At 51.4% G+C, this 24,409-nt stretch overlaps 1 protein-coding gene across 1 annotated transcript in view; it reads left to right on the forward strand.

Annotated features, from left to right (window-relative positions):
• PTPRU (protein tyrosine phosphatase receptor type U) overlaps nucleotides 1-24,409 on the forward strand; it is a 313,843-nt gene that overhangs the window by 288,257 nt on the left and 1,177 nt on the right. Inside the window, 4 exon segments of the mRNA XM_043506197.1 lie at nucleotides 1,016-1,156; nucleotides 6,280-6,405; nucleotides 12,573-12,730; nucleotides 15,232-15,367. Of these exon segments, the coding sequence (XP_043362132.1) occupies nucleotides 1,016-1,156; nucleotides 6,280-6,405; nucleotides 12,573-12,730; nucleotides 15,232-15,367 (561 nt within the window).

Genomic DNA, 24,409 nt, shown 5'->3' on the forward strand with positions numbered 1-24,409 from the left:
ATTGACATCAGCTGAGGGTCTGGCCCCATTTGCTGATTTACCTGTACAAGAAGCCATCCTGATTGGGCAACCTTCTGTCGTCGGAGACCACCCTCCAATATGTGCAAACCTTTCAGTCCTGATTCTGCTCTCCCACGCTCTGGTTTAAATCAGGAGTGTCTCCATTGAAGTCAGTGGCGTTAAAGCAATGCAGACCAAATGTAGGTGAGATCAGAGTCAGGCCTTTGAGTATAGCTCTGCTCCACTTTACGAGAACACCCTGCTCTGTTACGTTGCTGAGTTTTCTTGGTCCCCTGAGCAGTTGTTTCAGACAAGCCCAGCTGGAATCCAGTGGGTCTCATTCTCTTCTTCCTTGCACCAGTTTCACACTGTGTAGCTCCCTTGGCTTCCATGGAGCTACTCCTGATTTACACCAGTGTAGGCAAAGGGGGGAATCAGGGCTAGGGACTTCTCAGGTTGTCACAAGGATCCAATGGGCTTGTTTTTCTTTTCCTACTGATACTGCAGGGCAAAAGGCACAGTTGGAACATTCCCTCCATTCTCCTGCAGCCTGCCTCACAGGGCCCGGATTTTGCAGCCCTGTCCAAAAACCAATGTGCTCTGCATCATGCTACCTGCTGCACAGAGCTGTTCGGCTTCCCTATGCAGCACACTGCACTGTTCACTGCACGGGGGGTTTAAGGCCTTGTCCGATGCCCACTGCGATCAGTAGAGTCCCATCAGTGAATTGAATCAGAGGATCAGGCCTTTGAGATGACATTATTATTTGCCGGGGCTTTCCTACGACAGATCTCGGTTCGAAGTTTAGTCTGGGAGGTGCAAGGAACTTGCAGTAGAGCTGGGGACTGATCTCTGGCGTCTCAGTCCAGAGCCTTAGCCACCAACCCATCCTTCCCCTTTAGCTCTTTGGGGGAGGGGGTCTGTTACTTCTACTCCCACCCCACTGTGCTCTGGAGGGCTGTGTTGCTTTAAGGAGCTCACTGGTCCTCTCCACTCTGTGCTTGCTCCCCTTCAGAGCTACACCAAGAGCGCGGCCTTCATCGTCACCCTGCACCCTCTGCAGAACACCACCACGGATTTCTGGAGACTGGTGTACGACTACGGCTGCACCTCCATCGTCATGCTCAACCAGCTCAACCAGTCCAATTCTGCCTGGGTAAGTGGCACTGACGTGTGTCCCCTGGCCCTGCCGCTGACCCTTGCGGCACTTCTCCTGGCACCGAGTCTGGGTTTCTGTGGGCCTGGGTCATTGCATTCCTCCCACCGAAACACCACTACCGTGTTAGTTGTTATTGTTGGTGTAACCTTCCCCTGTCCCACAGTGGGTCACTAGCGAGGATTACACCTAGGACCACTAGCTCCTAAATGAAGGCCTTTAGCCTGCCTCCCTGGGCCCGGCCTATCCAAAACCTGATGCTTTCTGCAACACGTTACCTGCTGCACAGAGCTAGCTGGTCAGCTTCCCTATGCAGCACACAGCATAGAGAAGCTAAAGCCTAAACCCATGAGCTGGGTATAGCAGCAAGCAGCTCTCCTCAGTGAATCAGCCTGGGGGAATGGGGAATCTGGCACTTCCTTAGCCATCATATTACATTGGTATTACAGCACCCCAGCCAAGATCAGGGCCTTGTTGTTTTAGACAGGGCATACACACATGGTAAGGCCCCCGAAGAGCACACAAGCTGAACAGACCAGGTGAAGGGTGCAAGAAAGGAACTGCATTTATCCTCATTTTATAGACGGGGCACTAAAGCACAGAGAGATTCAGTGGTCTGTGGCAAAGCTGGGAAATTAGCTGAGTGCTGACATCCATTCTAAAGCATTACACACAAGACCACTCTTCTCCTTTAATGAGATATGGCTTTCTTCTTCATTCCCTACCCTCAGCTGTTGGGTGGTGTTCTTGTGCACTGTCAGCCAGCTGTTCCACCCCAGAGGAGGCCGTATTCCAATCCCTACGCACCCCTGTAATTCTACCAAGAACTTTTGAGGGCTGCAAATGTTGCTTTTTAAATCGATACTCTCTAATAGCGACCTTCCCGTGGGTTTAACACTATGAATTTGCCATGCCAGGTGGGACTTGCTATCCATTACATATCCACCGTAGAGAGGGGACCAAATAGTACCCTTGGGATAAAAGGCAGTGTTTGAACTATTCCAGGCCTCTCACGGTGTACCAACCCCTACAGGGATTCCTAGAACATTCCTGCTGAGGCCAGAGCAGATTTAAGAGCCCATTATAGGTCTGTAATGTTAATTCGACAAGGAAACTAACGGGATTTTTACATAAAATTAGCATTATAGACTCTTAATGGATGTCTGGAAAAGACTTCATTAACCGGATTGTTTTATGAGTTGAAATCAGACACTTAATGTAAATGACCCAAAACTGCAGTTGTAATGTTCACAGGAAATAGGCAGATGAATGGAGTAAATGGTCCCAAATGAAGTTCTACTTTCCTTTGTTTGACACTTGCGCTGAGCTAAATAGGCAGGTAAAATATTTATAGGTCAATAGGTCGATAATCTCTCTCTATTTCTATACCTAATCATCTCTCTCTCTCTCTCTATTATATATAGCTATATATTATGTATTCTATAGTATACAATGTTCCTATTTTTTCTCTGAAGCGGGACACTGCATCCACAGGGTCCTTGTGGGGTGACGTTAATGTGACCTGAAATTAAGTAGAAGTAGAACACAAGTAGGCTGGGATGATTTAGTTGGGGATTGGTCCTGCTTTGAGCAGGGGGTTGGACTAGATGACCCCCTGAGGTCTCTTCCAACCCTGATATTCTATGATTCTATGAACACCAAGGTTGATCCTGGCAGGAGAATCTCTGAAGCTGGGTTAGTTTCCTAAGGAAGGGGAATAGTGGTGAAATATTATTAATTGTTTGTAGTGCAGTAGCACCTCGGAGCCCCAGTGATGGCCTAGGTGTTAGGTGCTGTGTGAACAAAAGGCTGGTCCCTTTCCCAAAGAATTTGTGATCTAGTTTCCTAAGGGTTGGGGATTCCATCACTCTTAGGACCTGTGAGTACTGGAGGAACAGTGCGCTGCAGAACAGACTGCAGGGAGTGATCCCTTACTAGAAGGGGAGGGGTGAGGGAGTTCTCACATCTAGGAAATCAAATGTTCTGGCTAGCCCCATTCTTCAGCCTACTCTGAATCTCCCTGCTGGAGAGGAGGCGGGGTGACAGAGAGGTTAATCTCAGCACTACTAATGCTAATACTTGGCTCTGATAGAGCACTTTTAATCTCTGGACCTTGAAATGCTTTACAAAGGTGGGTGAGTATCATATCTCCATTTTACAGATGGGGAAACTGAGGCACAGAAAGGGGGGAAGTGACTTTCCCAAAGTCACCCAGCAGGTCAGTGGCAGAGCCTGGGATAGAACCCAGGTCTTCTGATCCAGTGCCCTGCCCCATGCTGCCACCAACGGTTTTCTCTGAGCTGCAGACACTTGGCACATTGCAGTATTGAGCCCTTGGAACGGCCATGGTGGGTCAGACCAATGGTCCATCTAGTCCAGTGTCTGTCTTCCGCCAGTGCCAAATGCTTCAGAGGGCAATTGTCAAGTGATCCATCTCTTGTTGTCTACTGCCAGTTTCTGGCAGTCACATGCTTAGGGACACCCAGAGCATGGGCTTGTGTCCCTGACCATCTTGGCTAATAGCCATTGATGGACCTATCCTCCAAGAGCTTCTCTAATTCTTTTTTGAACCCAGTTATGCTTTTCATCTCCACAACATCCCCTGGCAATGAGTTCCGCAGGTTGACTGTGTGTTGTGTGAAGAAGTATTTCCATATGTTTGTTTTAAACCTGCTGCCTATTAATTTCATTGGGTGACCCCTGGTTCTTGTGTTATGAGAAGGAGTAAATAACACTTCCCTATTTACTTTCTCCACACCAGTCATAATTTTATAGACCTCGATCATATCCCCCTAAGTCGTCTCTTTGCTAAGATGAACAGTCCCAGCCTTTTTAATCTCTCCTCAACGGAAGCTGTTCCATACCCTTAAATTGATCCCCGTCCCAACTCAGTCTTCTTTTTTCACCTGCAGGGGTCAGCATACAGCAGGGAAGATTTGTAGACATTAGTGCCTGCAAAAATGCCTGTGGCCGAGGACAGGGACTTGTGTGTACGACAGTGTATTTTGCATGTGCAATTACATTTACATGTGTGCACATGCATTATGGGGGAAATGTGAGCTCACGTTTCCAAATCTGGCCCTCTAAAGACACTGACTTATTACGGAGTTAATCCCTCCTCCACCGTCCCATCAAGGCCTGGCTTCTGCAGTCGTAGTCCGTAATGCCATTCTGTTCCAAAGCCAGAGCAATTCCAGGCATGACGTTAGGGAGGGACTGGGTCAGGAGTGCGGACAGAATTTCTGTTTCCCCATCTCCTCCCTTTGCTTCATTCCCAGCACCTCATGGCTCCCTTGGGTACAAGTTCCTAGCTCAGCCCTGCAGGCCTATATGTCTCCCCCTGTGCTTTGTTCCTCATTTCAACCCTTTGCTGCATCATGGGGCTTCCCTGCTTGCTTGTGCCCCACTCCCTGGCTGAGCCCTGCCCTGCAGCATCACTGGGGTTGCCCATTGCACCTGCTGCATTGCCGACTCCCAAACTTCCCCTTCTCCCTCCCCCCCCCGCTTTGCTCCCCATTTCAGCCCTGCATTGCCAACAGCTCTCCCATATTGTCCCCTCTCCTTTGAGCAAGGGCCAGCCCAGTCTCCAGGGTGCGCAGGGCCAGGTTGCAGCGTGTACCTTCCCCTGGTGCATTCTACCTGCCATATTCCTTCCTTACGCCCCTCTGCAATCTCTCAGGATGGTCATCCTTCAGTGGTGTCCATGTGACAATATGTAGCTGGCTTTTATATTTTTACCAGTTTAAGACCAACAGCTAATAAATCAGCCTTTACAGCAGGCAGCTTTGAGAGGTGACTTAGAGGGTAAATCCTTCGCTTGAACTATGCCTTGCTGAAGGAAGTTTTAATATCCAAATTATAGCTCTATGTCTAGAAGGCTTAGAGATCACGGAGATTGATAGCCCCTATTAATAACCAATTATTTCTCAAATACATTTGCCATGCAGTTAGGCCCAGGCCGTCGGCCAGCCTGAAACGCTAAATGTTTTTTTAAAGTGCAGTCACAAACATCGCATATTTTGTACTGATGCCGGCTTCCCAGCTGGCGTGGTGTGAAAACAATCGCATCCACGACCCTCGGATTGAGCAATACATCACGTGTGCTCCTGAGCGTGAGAGAGAACAATGCCAGGCGGCCTTGCCAGCAGTCAGTCCCCCCCAGAACATCTGCCCTGCCTGGCCATTGTGGTGGTTTCTGAGGTTTCTGCTTTTCCCCATCATGGGAGGAGGTGCAGAACTGAAGAGGGTGGCCAAGGATCTGGGAAGGGTTTTATCTGATGTCCACATTGCGGTCAGAGGTGAGGCTGCAGCACATGGAGAGATACCGGAGCTAGCTTAGAGCTCGCGAGCTCGAGAAACAATAGGGAAGTTGAGGCAGCCCAAGCTAGCTGCCCAAGCTCATACCCAGGCTTTCAGGCAGCCTGTGATGATTCAGCTTTGCTGCTCTAGGACCCATGCTAGCTAGGTCAAAGCCAGCTCAGGTGTGTCTACACGAGTGGCAGATACCTGGAGTCAGCCCCAATACAGTCCACGGCAAAGCTCCCTTTGATTTCAGGGAGATAAAATCCAACATGACACACAGCCATCACTCAGGGCCTGGCCCTCCTGTCCTCCTGCCCATACTTCCACTGAAGCCAGTGGAGTGCCGGATCAGTCCCACCACACCAAGGTGGGACCAGATACGGGACTAACCTTGCTCCATCTGGCACCGGTCAGTGCTGGGTGACCCCACCCCTCACAGGCTTCTGCTCAGCTGACGTCTGGAGAGGGCCACATGGGTGTAACTGAGGGCAGGTTCTGACCTTTGACCTGTCAGTATAGAAAGGTCAGCTCCATCCAGCAATGTGCTGTGGATAGCATGGGCAGTGTTTGCATGCCGTGGCCTTTCTCATGTGCCCTGTGCTAAGCATCCTTGTGTCGTGTCCCCCACCTGGTGTCCGGTGTCATTCCTTCCTGCCTGGGGATCTTGCACTGTGCCCCCAGGTCACGTGCCAGAGTCACATGTCCCTATGCAGCACCCTCTGTCCCACACCCCTGAATGGTGCCCCATGCCCCTGCGTGATGCCCTCTGCCGCGCATGCCTGCATGTCACACACAGTTGTTTCTATCTCCTCTCTCTGTAGCCCTGTTTACAGTACTGGCCTGAGCCAGGGCTCCAGCAGTACGGACCGATAGAAGTGGAGTATGTTTCCCGATCAGCTGATGAGGATTTCGTTGCTCACCTCTTCCGGGTGCAGAACATCACACGGGTGAGGAGGGGGGGTGCATCTGGTTGTCATGCCAGGATGCCATATTGGGTGGGGGGGGGTGGGAGGTGGGTGTTAGCTGATCTAAAGATATTCACCTTTCTAAGATGGTCGCTCAGCCAGGAGCTCCAGGCTGTACCCTGCAGCAGGGGAGGGAGCTCATGTGGCTCCTGAGTGATTGCAGAGACTGCACCAGCTGGATGCTGGAGTCAACCCAGCTTTACCAACTGTGTGAGGATATTCACTGTGTTTTCAAGAGCACAAAAAAGAGGAGGAGAAGGCAAATCCAGAGGCCATGTGGACATCCAACCCCAGAAATGCTGCCCTTAGGATTACCCCACCCCTACCCCCCCAGAGAGCAGCCTTATGTAGCTGGTTAATTTCACTTGAATACTGGGTTAAATGATCCCTTAGCTGGTGGCGTGGCATCCTGCCACGAGACTTCTCCCAAATTACCCTGATAGTTACATAAGCACCCCCTGACCCTTCAGCCCACTCCTGCTGACAAAGCGTCCCTCATGGAAACGAGCCAACGCCTTCTGGAGTGTCTATCTCCTTGCAGCTGTTCTGTTCAAACAGAAGTGGGCTTCAGACTGGAATCAAACTTAGAAGCCAGTCCCACTCCTGGCCAAACGCCCATTTGTTTCAGTGGGAGCTGCATCAGACCCTTAACCAGGAAGGGAGGAACTTTCATTCCCATGGTGCACTGGACTAGGAGCGTCTCTCTGAATGTAGCCAGCGCTGGGGGATTCACAATGATCACAACAGGCTACTTTTGCAGTACCAGAGCAGGACTCAGGCCAGAATCCCAGACCCAAAGGGTCTGATTCTCATTTACACTACGGGTTGATGAACATGAACATGTAGTTCACTGCAAGCTGGGATGTGAATCGACCCCACACTCTCCCAACTGTCATGTGCGCCCGGCTGACGTTCATGAACTGTTTGTTAATGCGCTTCGAACTAGTCCTATTTCAAAGAGAGCAGAGTGCGTGTTTGTGTGTGTGTGCGTGCGTGCACGCGCATCAGCGGGGTGCACACAGTCAGAGCATGGCAGGCTAGTGTAGATGCACACCCCGCTTGCCATGACCTGTTTGTGTAGATAAGCCCTTAACCACTTGACATTGCTCTGTAAAGGGCCTTAAAGGGGATAAAAGTAATTTAAAAGTGGAGAGTTTGCATCTGAACTCAGACCCATGTCTGTGCATTCTGGCCCCAGCTGGTGGTCAGCTTATGCCGTACTGTAGAGACTGAGAGCCCCCAGAATCATTGGTACCAGCAGAACAGAGTGGCTTTCCTGCTAGGCTGAGAAAAAGACTGCAGGGCTTTAACATGCTTCATGTCGCTTTCACAGTGCACCTCGCCAGTTCTGGTCACCCTTACGTGAAGGAAAATACAGTGACATGAAGGGCAAGGAATGGAAGTGGGGGAGGGACAAGACCTTCCTGAGAGGAAATTGAGACGAATGGGTGTATTTAACTGGGAGAGCAGGCCACAAAGAGGGGGCAGGAGTGGAATCTTTAAACTTGCCAGAGGTTCCCATAGCACTAGCCCTTGTGCTGTGTGAGGTCACTGGACAGAGCAGTTGGCAGGTGGGGCGTGATCCCGGGAGAAGCATAGAGGTGCAGCAGGAGAAATCTTTGCCATCCCTACCTGGCTGTCTGGAGTCTGATACGTGAAAGGGCTGTTGGCCAGCACAGGGTTTCCCTTTCTGGCGGTCAGGAGGGAGTTTTTCACTGCACATGCGTTGCTCCTTGGATTGGCTACACACTGTGTGTGGTGGTGGTAGGGGGAGGGGTTCTTCAAGGAAGGGGTTTTACTTCTGCAAAGGTTCAGAACTAATCTAGAGTAGACAGGGCAGAGCTGGCATCACATTCCCAGGCACTATGCTGATTGGCGCGCCAGAGTCAGACAGAGGAGGTCAGTAGATGGACAGGCAGAAGACCCTGTGGCTGCTACTAAGGGAAGCATTGTTGCTTAGTGTGGATAAGGTGGGACTCACGAGGTCCGAGTTCTGCTCCTGGCTCTCCACTGGCCTGCTGGGGAACTTTAGGTATGTCACATCACAGTCCTGTGCCTCAGTTTCCCCTTCTGCAAAATGGGGATAATAATGCTGACCTCCTTTGTAAAGTGCTTTGAGATATTCTGATGAAAAGCGCTAGGTGACAACTAGATATACTTATCATAGACCTACATAGAGCAAGATTTACCTATGGCTACATTAAAATTTGTGATGGGTGAACTACCAGAATTTAGGAATAACCTTCCCCTGTGTGGGGATTATTCCATAATTGCACATTATGTGGTTTCTTGCACTTTCCTCCAAAGCGTCCAGTACTGGCCATGGCTGGAGACAGGCTAGTGCATTAAATGGCTGTAGGATCAATCTGGTCTGGCAGTTCGTAGGAGAACTGAACAGGACCTTCGACCACACCTCAGAATGGATCCTAACCCTTTTTATTTTTGCCACCTGAAGATGTTTGCTCCCCTTTTCCCCCCTCTCCTCAATATTTTTCACTTTCCCCCCTTGCATTTCTGGAGTCCACCTCGAAGTGGAAAGGCTGAGATCCTGTAAGGAGGCCTGTTCTGGCCAGATTTCTGTCCTAAATCTCAGACCCAAGAGGTCTGGATAAGTTTCAGGGAAGCATCCATGCTTTCCGGAGCATGTCTGAATGGAATCATTTAGAGGTCTGCCCATCGCTAGCACTTAACAATGGTTTGGAGCAAGCCCAGACCTCATTTAGCCTCTAACTTTGATGTCAGAGCCGAGCTTGCCTGACGGGCTTGGGTTCTTCAGTTGCATTTTGATTTCTCCGCTTGCTGTCCTGCATAACTGAATCAGCACAGAGACAGCCCCTGACCCTCAGGCTCCTTCCTTTGCTGTAGCCTCGGGCTATTTTTAATGGGTACCATATGCCAGCAAAATGTCCACTCCCCACCAGCACCTGTCTGGCAGGTGACTTCCAGAATAACTGCAGGCTGGTCATTAGCAGTGCTGCCGCAGTGGAAACTGACCAGCGAGGGAAGGTAAATGGCATGTGTGATGGGTTCCCCCCAGGGTGCCACCTGGAACTGGGGTACCACTGAGCCCTCTGACCCACCAGCCCACCAGTGGGCTCCCTCTCACACTGTGCTGCTGTGACAAGTTGCAAAGCCCTCCAATCTTGCACTTTCTCTAGCTTTCACACAGGTAAGGACATACCGAGCTGCAGTCACATGTGGGCTCTCTAACTGCCAGCCTGCCAGCCTAGGACCCCAGAGCAGTACTGTCCTGCCCCGGTCCAATCTGTCTAGTATATGGGTGTAACACCCGGTCCGCCTCTCCCTCGACGTGAAGAGGACCATGCACACTTGTGGTAACCAAGCTGAGGTTTTCCCCATGCCACTTAGTCAAACGCACACTGGTTTGGATTAAAACATAAAATAAGTTTATTAACTAAAAAGGATAGATTTTAAGTGATTATAAGGGATAGCAAAACTGATCAAAGCAGATTACCTGGTAAATAAACAAAACCACAAACTGATCTTAACACACTAGATAGGTAGGATATGAATTAGCAGATTCTCACCCTGAGTGATAAACAGGCTGGCAGATTCTTAAGGCACAAGCTGCCTTTGCTTTGCAGCTTGGGTTTCCCAGGTTTTCATACACAGGCTAGAAATCCCTTAGCCTGGGACCATCACTTCCCCCAGTTCAATCTTTGTTCCTCAGGTGTTTCCAGGTATGTTGTTATAGGGAGAGTGAGGTACCCTCATGATGTCATTTCCCCCCTTTTATATCTTCTTCCCACTTTCTGGAAAGCTCTTTTGCTGTGTCCAACAGTTCCCATTGTGTAGTGCTATCTCTGAGAGGTTTCTATTGTGCATAATTCCTGGGGTGGCAGATGACAGAACAAGGAGCAATGGTCTCAAGTTGCAATGGGAGAGGTCTAGGTTGTATATTAGGAAACACTATTTCACTAGGAGCGTGGTGAAGCACTGGAATGGGTTACCTAGGGAGGTGGTGGAATCTCCATCCTTAGAGGTTTTTAAGGCCTGGCTTGACAAAGCCCTGGCTGGAACAATTTAGATGGGGTTGATCCTGCCTTGAGCAGGGCGTTGGACTAGATGACCTTCTGAGGTCTCTTCCAACCCTAATCTTCTGTGATTCTATGAATCCTTGTGCTTGTGTGCATTTCCTCAACAAGCCACCAATGTTGTTTGGCTTTTTGACTGTTGTACCTGAAGGCTGCTTGCGGGTGTTTTCACCCTCATGTGTTTCAGTAACACACACAGAGCCAAACTTCATAACTTCACATACGTCAATAGCACATACACTCCAACGAGATATTAATGTCTAGCAGATCCAGACTTTTAGAATGATACCTCACAAGGCATACTTTGTACAAAACACATCCTAATTACACGACAGTGGTGAATATTGGGGTGTCAGGGTGTCACAGCATGGAAGTCAACATCAGATCCTCTCCGGAACTTACAAGCAACCCAGGTGAATGAGGAGCTAGGATCTTCAATCCAGACAGCAGAAAGGACCTCCTGAATTGTCACCTCTTCCCCAGATTATCTGGGATTTCAAAAGTTGTTTCATGAACTAGACAAAGCTGTTTCAAACCCCGGAACTCTGCAGTCCTTCCTGGGCTGCTTTAATGGGAAAGCATTTACACTAGAGAATCAAATCGGACTGTGTGGCTGCTGCTGTGTGTGTCTGAGGGTGGTTGCCGGGTGCTGTTGTGTGGAGTGGGAGAGAGTGCGTGTGGCAATGCACTGTGTGAAGGTGTAGTTGTGTGTGCTGCTCCAGGTGGTGTTATGTCTAAAGTGTGTGTGGGAGGGGCACATGTAACTGTGAAGCTGAGCTAGGTATGATATTGGCTGTGTATGATTGTAATGCTGCTCTATGTGGTGTGTGTGATACTGGGACCCATGTGCGTGGGTATGCTTGTGATATTGGGGGGGGTGTATGTGTGTGATAGTGACGCTGCTCACAGTGTGATAGGAGAATGAGAGTCAGGTCCTAGTGGGCTAAATTATCCTCTCCTGGCCCTTGGTGTAAATCCCAAAGTCAGTGGTGGTGTTTCAGCTTCACATCTGTGTAAGTGGGAGCAGAATTGGGCCCTGTGTGTACATCAGCGGGGGCAAAGCAAGCCCTGCGCACCCTGCGTTGATCTGATTTTGCCAAGCACTGTGCCGTCCTTTGGGAGGTAAACGTGAGATCAGCCTGTACTGCCGTATTGCAGGGTGCTGGGAGTGGGAATTCTCTGGCCCCACTGATTTTAGAACTAAGAGCAGGTGCCTGGTTCCATCCCACCTGGATATCTAGGATCCTGGCCCGAGAGATCCAGTGCTGTTTGCTGGGAATCCAACAACCTGCCTTAGATTTCTCTCTCCCTTCCCTTTCACCCGCCCGCCTCAACTCCCCACACAGTTGTGGCTGAAAACAGCAATCCCAAGTGGAGCGCTGGGCCTGGTGTTTCATTGCACAAGCCAGGTTTCATTCCCAGAATATTTTCATCTTCCGAGTCAGAACTGAGCCCCTCATCCATCTGGCTAAAGCCCAGGCTTACTTAGCTTTGTGCATATAAATCCATCTCCTCCTGGAGCCTTCTAACTGCATTAGGTTGCAAAGCTAACTAGATTACTAGGGTATTAAAGAGCATTCTTACCATTCTCCGCCCCCTGGCCAGATAGCCTTGTTTCAAGAGGTTTGCAGTGAACGAAGCATGAATAAATGTAGGTGCTCTCAGCCAAGTACTTATGGTGGCAGGACTGAGGTGTATTATGTGGGGCGTCCAGGATGGGGCTAGGGGCGGGGCTACAGGTTAGGCTGAGGTGCATTGGCATTGTGGGGAGCCCAGGACAGGGATAGCAGGGGGTGGTACAGACTAGGTTGAGGTGCATTGTCAGAGCTGCATGTGTGTTTGGGGGGTTGTGACTGGAATGGCCAGGGCAGTGCAAATCAGGGTTGAGATGCACTACCAGAGGTGCTGGGGAGATGACTGAACAGCAAGAGATTCGGGGAGGGTGAGTGGATGGACACTTGCCTATGCCCTGCCCATGTGAAACCTCCCTTCCACAAGCATTAACATGTCCTGAGTTGCCCCTTGCCCCCACCAGACCTTCCAGCAGGACATCTAGGAGGGGGCCGTACTCACACACTAATGGGCCTCTTCTAGTTGCAGGAAGGGCATCTGATGGTCCGGCATTTCCAGTACCTGAGGTGGTCAGCGTACAGGGACACGCCAGACTCCAAGAAGTCGTTCCTGCACCTGCTGGCCCAAGTGGAGAAGTGGCAGGAGGAGAGTGGCGACGGGAGGACAATCGTGCACTGCTTGTGAGTAGTCCCTGGAGAACAACAGCCTGCTCACCTGGGCTGGTGGCCAGCGGCTCCCGCCAGCTCACGTGCCCAAAGAGCTAGAGGGAAGCGACCCCCATCAGCCCACCCGCTTTTAGTGCTGCCCAAGGGCCCTCCTGGGCGTGAAGTCTGTATTCTAAGCAAGCCACCGTTGATGCAGTTCTGTGCATGCGCAGCGTCAAGCAGGGACCTGGCAGCTGCCATCTTGGATTTCCTCTTCTCCCTGTGGTGAGTTTTGAGGCATTTAAAAAACACCTGCCCAAAGCTCTGACCTCGCTGGGCTAGGAGCTCAGCTGGTAGAAATCGGTGTCAATCCGTTGAGCTCAGTGGACACCAGCTGAGGTCCAGGCCCGCTGCACCCAGAGTGGAAGCTGCTCCCGTCGCTGTGGAGTTGAGCAGCAATCCCAGCTGCTGTGCAGGGCCCCGGGAGCCTGCTGGGCTTTTCAGGAGAAGGGGATGCAGGCAGCGGCTGAGTGATTGCAGTGATGTGCTCTCCAGCAGGGCTGGTTACCGAGCTCTCACTCTGAGTGCTCTCAACCGTCCTCCATTCATTTGCACGCATACAGGCATGTGCGCACACAGACACCGGGCATAATGAGTTTTCAAATCGACAGGGACAGCAGGCGAGCTTTTAATCAAAAATTAATTACAACCTCATCCGTCTTCATTAACCTAAGTATAATTTGAGAGTGTCCTTTGTAAAATACGGCTCCCCGCCCCCTCGGAGCTCTGAGAAGATGAAGACCGGGAGGTAAGAGAGGAAGTAAGGCAAGGAGGAAGGTGCGGAGCCTCATAAATCAGTGGCCGGTGTCTCTGGCAAGGCTGATGCATTTGCAGGGGGAGAAAGGGTGTACCCAGTGGCTTTTGGCGCTAAGCAGAACGATGGGACGTGAGCGATACACTTGGTTCTGAGGACAGCCACTACCCCAAATAGACATCACAGATAAAGGGGGGGGGGAGATCAGGATCATCCACCCCATTTTACGCAGGGGGACCGGAGCCATGGAGAGAGAAAGGAACGTGCCCCAGTTACATAGGAAGTTGTGGCAGAGCCAGGAATTGAGCCAGTTGTCTGAGTCCAGGCCCAATGAGCTGCAAGACCCCAGCCTTCCTCGTTGTAGTGCCTCTGACAAGTCTTGGTGTATGGGGCCACAGCCTTGGAATGATCGTCCCACCACACGTGAACCGGTTTGCTCAGTTCGGAGTTAGAAGAATGTCAGTATCACAATGGGGCAGTGTCAGGTCACAGCTTTGCTTTGTGAGAGGTTCAGTCAGGCCCAGCCTGGCAGAGGGAAAACCCAGACCACCACCCATGAGTTCTAGGGGAGCGGGCCCAGCCAGGAAACGTGCGATGTGAACAGCTCCTGGAAGAAACCACCCTCAAATTCATTCCGAAACGCCAGAGACAGCAAAGTGAGGTCCCTCTTCTCAGTGAGAGGTTCCTACCACAGACCCCAGGGGTCCCCCACTGCTAACCCCCTGCCAGAATGAAAATTCCTAGCCCTTGTCTTCCATCTGAGACAGGTTCTGATCCATGACGATACTTCGCCTCGCTCACCAGAGCTACTTGACTTCCTTAACAGGCCCATGGCAGGGAGAACAGGAGGATGATGAGGCAGGATGGTCCATGGTTATAGTGCTGGCCTGGGTTCAACTCCCTGCTGTACCCCAGACTTGGTAAAGTCACTTAGTCTCTGTGCCTCTGTTCCCAATCCCCTGGGGATAAGAGCACCATCCTACCTCATAGGGGGCATCCTGAGGATTCAGACATTAAAGATTATGAGGGGCTCAGACACTGTGGTGATTTGGAAACAAGGTCAGAAGGCCTGAAGGAGGGTTCACGCCTCTGAAATTTCCAGGACCACTCTTCATACCTTTTATTAAACTAGCTACAACTCTAGCTACCCACCAACCCTCTGGTACAGGAGCCTATTGCATCGTTTGGGCCGTAGCTCAACCATTTCATCCTTTGGCGTTCCGGGGTGTCCGGCCAGTCCTGGTGACGTGTGGCTCTAATGAATCCGTTTGCTCCCTGACTTGCTTCTCCAACTCCTCACTCGGACAGTAGCTCGTCTTTTATTACTGAAAAGGGGAAGGTATTATCTGCTGCAGCAGGTGCTGATGCACACCTGGGTGCCTGCAACTAGTCACCCTGAATGGAACTGGCCTGATTTTCAGAGGGATTGCATGCTGGCAGCTCTCACTGTGATCTGAATATCAAGCCACTTCTCAAGGCCCCCAAGTTGAAAGCACTGGCATTTGCCCCTCCATGCCCCACTTCCTACCTCCCGGTATCACAGAGCTTAATTCACTAAAGCCTGTCAAACACTAGCAGATCCTCAGGAGAAAGGCACCAGGGAAAGGGGCCAGCCATTGCAGCTGGTTTGCTGTTTAGTGAGGCTGCTCTTGGGGCAGCTGCTCTGTGGGTCTCCTTGTGCGCTGGCTCTCCATTGACTGACTCCGTGTATGTCTCCCTCTAGGAATGGGGGTGGTCGGAGCGGCACATTTTGTGCCTCTACCATGATCCTGGAGATGATCAAGTGTCACAACTTGGTGGATGTTTTCTATGCTGCAAAGACCCTTCGCAACTACAAGCCAAATATGATCGAGACCTTGGTAAGTGCTGAACGTCGCCCCCCACACCCTCCGTCCCTTCTGCCTGCCTCCCGCTTGACCTGCTGCTGTGTATCAGAAAGTCCTGCTGTGTGTCAAGGCACACTGGGATCCAGCCTGGACCAGAGGGCCAGGAGACACAAACACCAAGCCAGCGTGGATGTATTCATCTCAGTCTGGCACCTCCTTCCCCTGCCCCAGCCACTTGCTGCACGTGACTTGGGGGCGTCCCAGAGTCTGAGGCAATGACCTCGTAGTGTCATAGCTGGGCTCATCCCCTGAATAACAAAGGGGCGGTGGTTTGTAGTTAATTCACTAGGTATGATTCCAGCTGTTCCTGGGGGTTAGGAGCAGTAGGGGTCCTGGCTGAGGAGCAAAGGGGGGCAGCCCTGTGGGGCATTTTCTGGTCTCAGGCTCCCTGCCAAGCCCCATGGTCCTCTGGTCTCCTTGTTCTGATGGCACCTGCCTGGTGCGCACACTGTCAGATGGACACCATGTGCAACTGGTGGTTTCAGCAGAGTTTCCCCATGGGTTAATTCATACCCCAAACTCAGGGAGTGCTGATCTACATGAACGGAGACTGGAGAATGGGCTGGGAGGCCCCTAGGGCTGAGCCTGCTGGGTCTGGCACCTCTCTGTGTCGGAGTTGCCATACCAGAGCAGACCTGTCAGCCACCCAGTGTGGCAACCTGATCCTCACAGTGGGGCCAGTGGTGATTGCACCCCTCCACCCTGCTCCCAAGCCGTTGTGCGCAGGATGACGGTGCTTAACAAGGACATGGTCCCACATGATCCCACCTGCAGTGCTCCAATGAGAGCCACACTCATGAAGGCCTTGTTGTGACAGATCCACACAGCACACTGGGGCTCAGTTCTCTGCCCACCCATCTCCTGGGCAGGATACGAGGGACTCCTCTACACTTTTCAAGTTGCAATGGGGGATGTTTAGAGTGGATATTAGGAAAAACTTTTTCACTAAGAGGGTGGTGAAACACTGGAATGCGTTACCTAGGGAGGTGGTAGAATCTCCTTCCTTAGAGGTTTTTAAGGTCAGGCTTGACAAAGCCCTGGCTAGGATGATTTAACTGGGACTTGGTCCTGCTTTGAGCAGGGGGTTGGACTAGATGACCTTCTGGGGTCCCTTCCAACCCTGATATTCTATGATTCTATGATTCTATGACTTCAGTGGGAAGAGTCACTCACATCCTGCCAGGGACAACAGAGCCTGCAGTGGGTTGCATTTGCCTGTGGTGGCCCTGCCTTTTCTATCTCCGAGCACCAGAACCCATTGCGTATACACCATATGCTAAAGACAACCTAACTACTCTTGTGTAGGAACAAAAGAAATCCTAACAATGGTTTAGACCCATTACTAGATGGAGATGGTAAAACTGTTAATCATGATGCAGAAAAGGCAGATGTGTTCAGTAAATATTTCTGTTCTATATTAAGAAAGAAGCATGTTTATGTGTTTGTGGCACATGAAAATGATGTCTGGGGAAGGAGAATGATTTCCAGTCCATTGGTAACCAAGGAGGATGTTGAAAGACATCTGCTAGGGATAAACATTTTTAAAGAAGCAGGCTTGGATAACTTGCACCCAAGAGTCCTAAAAGAGTTGGCTGAGGAGATATCTGATGTTAATTTTTAATAAGTCTGGGAATACTGGGGAAGCTCCAGAAACCTGGAAGAGTGCTAATGTGCCAATATTCAAAACGGGCAAGTGGAATGACCCAGATAGCTATAGGCTGACTAGCTTGACATCAGTCCCAGGCAAAATAATGGAAAAATTGATACGGGATTCAATTAATAAAGAATTAAAGGAGAGGAATATAATTAATACCAGCCAATATGGTTTTATGGAAAATAGGTCTTGGTTTAATTCGTTGAGGTGATTATGAGTTTGGTTGAGGAAGGTAACTGCATAGATGTAATATACTTAGACTCTTGTATGGCCTTTGACTTACTCTAGAATCATAGAATATAAGGGTTGAAAGGGACCTCAGGGGGTCATCTAGTCCAACCCCCTGCTCAAAGTAGGACCAATCCCCAATTTTTGCCCCAGATCCCTAAATGGCCCCCTCAAGGATTGAACTCACAACCCTGGGTTTAACAGGCCAGTGTTCAAACCAGTGAGCTATCCCTCCCCCCACATTGATGTTTTGATTGAAAAATTAGCACTATCCAATGTCAGTAAAGCATATGTTAAATGGAGTAAGAACTGGCTAACTGACAGGTCTCAAGATGTAGCTGTCAGTGGGGAGTGATCAAGTGAAATCACAGCTGATAAAATTTGCGGATGATGCAAAGATAGGCAGAGCAATAAACAAAGTTGAGGACGGGCAGTCCTACAGAGCGATCTGAATTGCTCGGTAAACTGGGCCTGTTCAAACAAAATGTGTTTTAATTCAGCCAGATGTAAAGTTGGCCATCTGGAACAAGGAATGCCAGCCACACCTACAGAATGGGTGGCTGTATCCGAAAAGCAGTGACTGCAAAGGGTTGAGGGGGTCATAAGTAACTCACCATGAGCTCTCAGTGCAATGCTGTGGCAAAAAGGGCTGATGTGATCCTTGGACGTGTAGGAGTAGGGCAGTGATTTTATATCTGCACATGGCATTGGTAACTCCGATGCTGGAAACTGCATACAGTTCTAGTGTCCACAATTTTAAAAGAGTGTGGAAAATTTGAAGGGGGGAGTGCAAAAAAGAGCCACCAAAATGATTTGAGGTATGGAAAAATGCCTGACAGTGAGAGCTCAATCTGTTTAGTTTATCAAAGAGAAGATTGAGAGGGGACTTCACTGCATATCAGGACCTTCTCAGGGAGCAAATACCAATATTACAGGGCTCGTTAATCTAGCCAAGAAAGGCAGAACAAGAACCAATGGGTGGAAACTGAAGCCAGACAAATTCCAAAGTTAGAAGTAAGGCACAATTTTTTAACAGTGAGGGTGATCAACCACTGGCACAGACTCCCAAAGGAAGTGGTGGATTCTCCATCATTTGATGTCTGCAAATCAAGACCTGATGCCTTTCTGGAAGATGCTTTAGCCAAACCCAAGTGATTGGGCTCAACGCAGGGGTAGCTGGGTGAAATGGAGTGGCCTGTTCTATACAGGAGGTCAGACTAGATGTTCTTATGGTCCCTTCTGGCCTTCAATCCTAAGATCTTTGTTGTCGGCATTGGGCTACAACTCACACAACAACCAGGCTTCACTATAGCTCTTCCCCTCTCCTGCCTTGCCATTGGTCTCTTTCTGGATCTCTTCTGTGCCCTATGTGGATCCTTTGTTTCTGCCAGCCTGTGTTGTGGCTGGGCGGCAGGCAGAGGCCTCCCTTCTGCCGTCCATTCCCCAGCAGAAGCTGCCCCCTCTCAAACACGCTCAGCGGGACATTGCTGAGAGTGCCGTGTGATCTGAGTAGGCTGGATGAAGGTGGGGTGGAGTAAGATGAGCAGCATGTGGCCATGGGGTTTTGTGCCCATGACATCCATATGCCACTGTCTGGGCTCTCATACAAAGCCATGCAGGATGTATTACCCTGGGAGGTGGTGCAGGTAGCTCACACCTGGGGCCTTTCCCCTTCTGGAATCCTCAGCTCCGAATTCTGTGATGGGGATCAGCTTGGTGGATTTAAAGCTGCTTTAAGGAGGACACTGGTGGCTTTGGCGTGACTGGCTGTAGGTTAGGAGGGGAACACTTCACAGAGCTCTGGGTGCGTGTACTTGAGGGGCTGGAAGAATGGAGGCTGCTGATGAGGAGCAATGAGGTGCACTGGCAAAGCTGGATGCGATCCCAGGACCAGAGTAGCAGGGGGTGCTGCAGATTAGGAGTTAAGTGCACAGAGCTGTGTGCAGCAATGGAGGGTATGTTTACGGTGCAACCAGTAGGGTTGCCAACCCTCCTGGTTTCACTGGGAGTCTCCCAGAATCAGGTTCTATCTCCCGGCAGTTACTGAAGCCAAACTGAGAGATTTTAGGCCACTAAAAGTCTGGCAGCACAGCGGGGCTAAAGCAGGCTCCCTGCCTGCCCTGACCCCACGTTGCTTCTGGAAGCAGCCAGCACATCCCTGTGGGCCCTGGTAGGCGGGCGAGGTGGAAAAGCATCTCTGCACATTGCCCCTGCCCTCAGCACCAACTCCGCAGCTTCCATTGGCTGGGAACGATGGCCAATGGGAGCTTTGGGGGTGGTGCCTGCAAGCAGAGGCAGTGCGCGGAGTCCCCTGCCCTCCCCAGGGGCCATAGGTATGTGCCGGCCATTTTTGGGAGCAGCGCAGGGCCAGGGCAGGCAGGGAGTCTGCCTTAGCCCAACTGCATCGTCAACCAGGAGCCACCCGAGGTAAGCACCTCCTGGCCGGAGCCCACACTCCTCACTCCCTCCCACACCCCAACCCCCTGCCCCAGTCCTGAGCCTCGTCCCACAGCCAGCACCCCAAGCCCCCTCCTGCACCCCAATCCCCTGCCCCAGCCCTGAGCCCATCCCACAGCCAGCACCCCAAGCCCCCTCCTGCACCCAAACTCCCTCCCAGAGCCTGCACCCCCTCCTACATCCCAACCCCCTGCCCCAGCCCAGAGCCCCCTCCTGCACCCCAACCCCCTTCCCCAGGCTCAGCCCCTTCCCATACTCCAAACCCCTTGGCCCCAGCCCAAAGCCCGCACCCTAACCCCCTGCCCCAGCCCAGTGAAAGCAAGTGAGGGTGGGGGAGAGTGAGTGATGGAAGGAGGGGAAATGGAGTGACCGGGGCGGGGCCTCAGAGAAGATGCAGGGGTGGGGCCTCGGTGCAGGGACGGGGCAAGGGTGTTTGGGTTTGTGTGATTAGCCAGTTGGCAACCTTAGCAACCAGAGATGTGGCTTCGACCCATGTAGACATACCCGAGCTAGCTCCAGTCACAACAGCCGTGAAGCTGCGGCAGTGTGGGCTAGCCACTCCAGTACATACCCAGGGTCCCAGGCAGACTTGTACAGGTCCCGTGCTGCTGCAGCCTCATGGCTGTTCTTGGCGCTAGCCAGATCAGAGACGGCTTGGGTGTGGCCACTCCTCTGGCCACAGCAGAGAAGACACCCCTTGAGCTAGCACTTGGCCATGATTTGCTTGTCTCTAGCCAGTCCCCTCAGTTTCTCACCTACACTGTACCCAGTTCACTACAGAGTAAAGAGCAGCCAAGGCAAGGCTTGTCCTGCACAACAACTGCATTCCCGGAGGTTTTCTTTGGCCCTGTTGAATTGCAGGCCATTGGTCCAGTTTTAAGCAAGACAGTCCTGATTTGCCCTTGTCTGGTACTGTTATAAAACCAGATGTGCGTTTGTCCAGTGTTAGGCAGGGAGGATGCCATTTTGAAGAGTGCATTGCGTGCCCCACCGGCATGACCTTGCTGCAAGGGTCGAAAAGGGTACTGTCAGTGGGGGCCCAGGGCTAAGGCAGGCTCCCTACCTGCCCTAGCTCCATGTGGTTCCTGGAAGCGGCTGCCAAGTCCCTGTGGCCCCTAGATGCATGGGTGGCCAGGGAGGCTCCATGCGCTGCCCTCCCTGAGGGCCAGCTCCGCAGCTCTCATTGGCCGGGAACCTGCGGGCGTGAGGGCAGCACGCTGAGCCTCCCTGGCCACCCATGCACCTAGGGTCTGCAGGGACTTGGCGGCTGCTTCCTGGGAGCTGTGGTAAGTGCTACCAGGACCCTGCACCTCCTCCCACACTCAAACCTCCTGCCCCAGCCCAGAGCCCCCTCCTGCACCCCAGATCCCTCATCCCGGGCCCCACCCCAGAGCCCGCACCCCCAGCCTGGAGCCCCCTCCCACACCCAAACTCCCTCCCAGAGCCCGCACCCCCACACACACCACAACCCCCTACCCCAGCCCAGAGCCCCCTCCTGCACCTCAGATCCCTCATCCCTGGCCCCACCCCAGAGCCCACACCCCCAGCCAGAACCGCACCCCCACCTGCACACCAAACCCCTCATCCCCAGCCCCATCCCAGAACCTGCACCCCCAGCTGGAGTCCTCATCCCCCGCCTCACCCCAACCCCCCTACCCCAGCCAGAGCCCTCTCCTGTACCCCAAACCCCTCATCCCCGGCCCCACCCCCAGCCGGAGCCCTCACCCCCTCCTGCACCCCAATCCCCTGCCCCAGCCTGGTGAAAGTGAGTGAGGATGGGGGAAATTGAGCAAGCAGGGGCACGGCCTCAGGGAAGGGGTGTTTGGTTTTGTGCCATTAGACAGTTGCCAACCTACCTACAGCTAGTTGGGGTGAGAGCTACATAGGGGTCAAGCTGGGGGTTTTATCACTTTGCAAGAGGAATCCAAGGGGTTTGTTGCGTTTTTCAAAGCAAGGTGGCCAGCGTGTTTGCATTGCCTGGATTATAAAATCCCTCACTTTAAAACTGAAATGGCTTTGGGAGGGATGTGCTTTGCATTAGGGATTAAACCATGATTGGGCGGGGTGAGAACAAGTAATAAAAAGGTGCAGTTGACAGGCATGAAGTAGTCAAGCCCATTGGGCTAAATTGCAAAGGTATTACAAAAAAGCAGCATTTCGGATCAGAACACAGTCTTTTCCCAGCCTTAAATGAACCTGAAATGTCTACTCCAGGAAATTCAATCTAATGGAGACACTATGGGCCAGATCTCCCACTGGGGTAAATAGGGGTAGCCTCTTTGAAGTCAGGGGGTCTGCTCCACTTCAGACCAGCTGCAGATCCCAGTGGGCCTCCCCCACCCCCCCACTGGCTGCCTGTGGGGGTTTATTTTTACATAGTCTCTAAGGTGCCACAAGTACTCCTTTTCTTTTTATAAAAGGAAACAATCCCTTTCCTTAATCCAAAAGCATTCTGTGGTTTTAATCTCTGCGGCTGCCTCCTCTCTTTGATTTCCTTCCCCCGGACCCCCCCCACACGTGGGCCAGCCTAGTGGTACCCACCCCTCCACACAGCTAATTGAATTCTTTTTGTAGGCCCACTGATGCTTCCCACAGAGCTCACTTGAGGATTGTGCTTTAGAAGCACTTAGCGCTCTCACATAGATTTCCTGTGCAGGGGATTTTGTGCCCCTTCCTGTCTTTGTGTCTGCAAAGGAAATTGCATGCAAACAGGATCCTCGTTGCTCTGAGAGGGTCCCAAGGCTCATCCCCCTCCCAAAGTCACAGCTATCATCTGCTTGTGATGTACTGCGTCCAGTTTTGGTCCCCCCACTACAGAAGGGATGTGGACAAATTGGAGAGAGTCCAGCGGAGGGCAACGAAAATTATTAGGGGGCCGGGGTATATGACTTACAAGGAAGGGCTGAGGGAACTGGGGTTATTTAGTCTGCAGAAGAGAAGAGTGAGGGGGGATTTGATAGCAGCCTTCAACTACCTGGAGGGGGGTTTCACAGAGGATGGAGCTCGGCTGTTCTCAGTGGTGGCAGATGACAGAATGAGGAGTAATGGTCTCAAGTTGCAGTGGGGGAGGTCTAGGTTGGATATTAGGAAACACAATTTCTCTAGGAGGGTGGTGAAGCCCTGGAATGGGTTACTTAGGGAGGTGGTGGAATCTCCGTCCTTAGAGGTTTCTAAGGTCAGGCTTGACAAAGCCCTGACTGGGATGATTTAGTTGGGGTTGGTCCTGATTTGAGCAGGGGGTTGCACTAGATGACCTCCTGAGGTCCCTTCCAACCCTGATATTCTAAGATTCTATGATTCAAGCTCTGATGCCCTCTGGTTGAGTCCCTAATAGGGTTGGGAACCAGAGAAGTTGATGGGCACATGCTCTGCTAGTGGAAAAGGGGCTCGTTCTGTTAAAGGCACCAGGGTTGCTCTATCACCATGGGCTGATGCCTTACTCGGTGCATTCATGCACGACCATGCTCTTAGAGTGCAAGATGTCCAGGGCAGAAAGATACTTGTAAACTTTAGGGCCTAGCTAAATAAATACATACAAATCCTCCCATTCAGAGGAACTCGTTATTTTTAGTCCTTCCTCTAATGGGAAAATAAGATCCTGTATATCTTCTAAATATAGAAAAATCAATGCACAGGGTAGCAATTCTAGCCAGGGGAAATTTTCACACAGGACCTAAGTCGTGGCCACAAAATATATGCAGACAAGGGTACTTTAATTGCTCCCCCTAAACCCAGACTGATGCAGGCAACAATTAACTGTACCTGTACCAAGGGAGCTGTAATGACTCAGCTGTGCTCACCGTGCAGGCATCCAAGCCATTGCACCAAGAGGAAGGTTGTAAGTCTTTGCTGCAGGGAGCAATTTGTTTAGGGCTCACTTCCTTGAATGTGAACGGAAGACTCCCCGATGCCCGTTTTCCAGGATCAGGCCCTTAAGCTGCCTTAGTGGGGCTTATATATGCACCCATCTGTTGGCACATGCAGTCACCTGCTTTGTACATGCAAGGGTGGGCTCGGATGTGTAGGAGAGGCAGCAGAAACCCCCGCGCCTGGCTGACCTAGTGTCTCATCCTGTCTCAAGTGGGGGCTGCCATTGACACTAATGAGGAACCAATTCCATGTGGCACCCCTGCCTGCCCACAATTGGCATTAATTGGCTCCCTTGTTGGCAGACTTGGTGGGGAGGTTGAGAAATGAATGGACCACGGAGACTGAATTCCCCTTTCTTCCCTAGATATAGGTCTTCTGAGTCAGGGTTGAGCTGCATTGGTCAGGTGATTTGTAGGATGCTTGTGCTTCCATTGTCCAGGGTGGATAATCCAGGACCTTAGTCCCCAGGTCTGTCCCCAGGCACTTTTTTACCAGTGTCAAATGCATTTTTTTTTCATGAACAGGTAATGTTCAGGGGGGCTGGAACAATTTGTGTAGTGGGGTGCTGAGAGGCATTGAACCAAACTGTATATGATAGAAACCCCTTCAAGCCAGAGGGTGCAGAAGCACCCCCAGCACCCCTAGTTCCAGCACCTATAGTAATGTTATGAGAGTGTTCCCCAAAAGCACTGTCTGGATCTATGTAGGTAGGTAGTTCATAGCTGAGAGCACGCAGCATACGCAGAGCTGGTTGGAAAGGCTCGGAAGGAATGTTTTTCCATTGGAAAATACCAGTTTTGTCAAAC

The sequence above is a fragment of the Dermochelys coriacea genome, chromosome 19 (genome assembly GCF_009764565.3).
Source record: "Dermochelys coriacea isolate rDerCor1 chromosome 19, rDerCor1.pri.v4, whole genome shotgun sequence".
NCBI classification, from domain to species: domain Eukaryota; kingdom Metazoa; phylum Chordata; order Testudines; family Dermochelyidae; genus Dermochelys; species Dermochelys coriacea.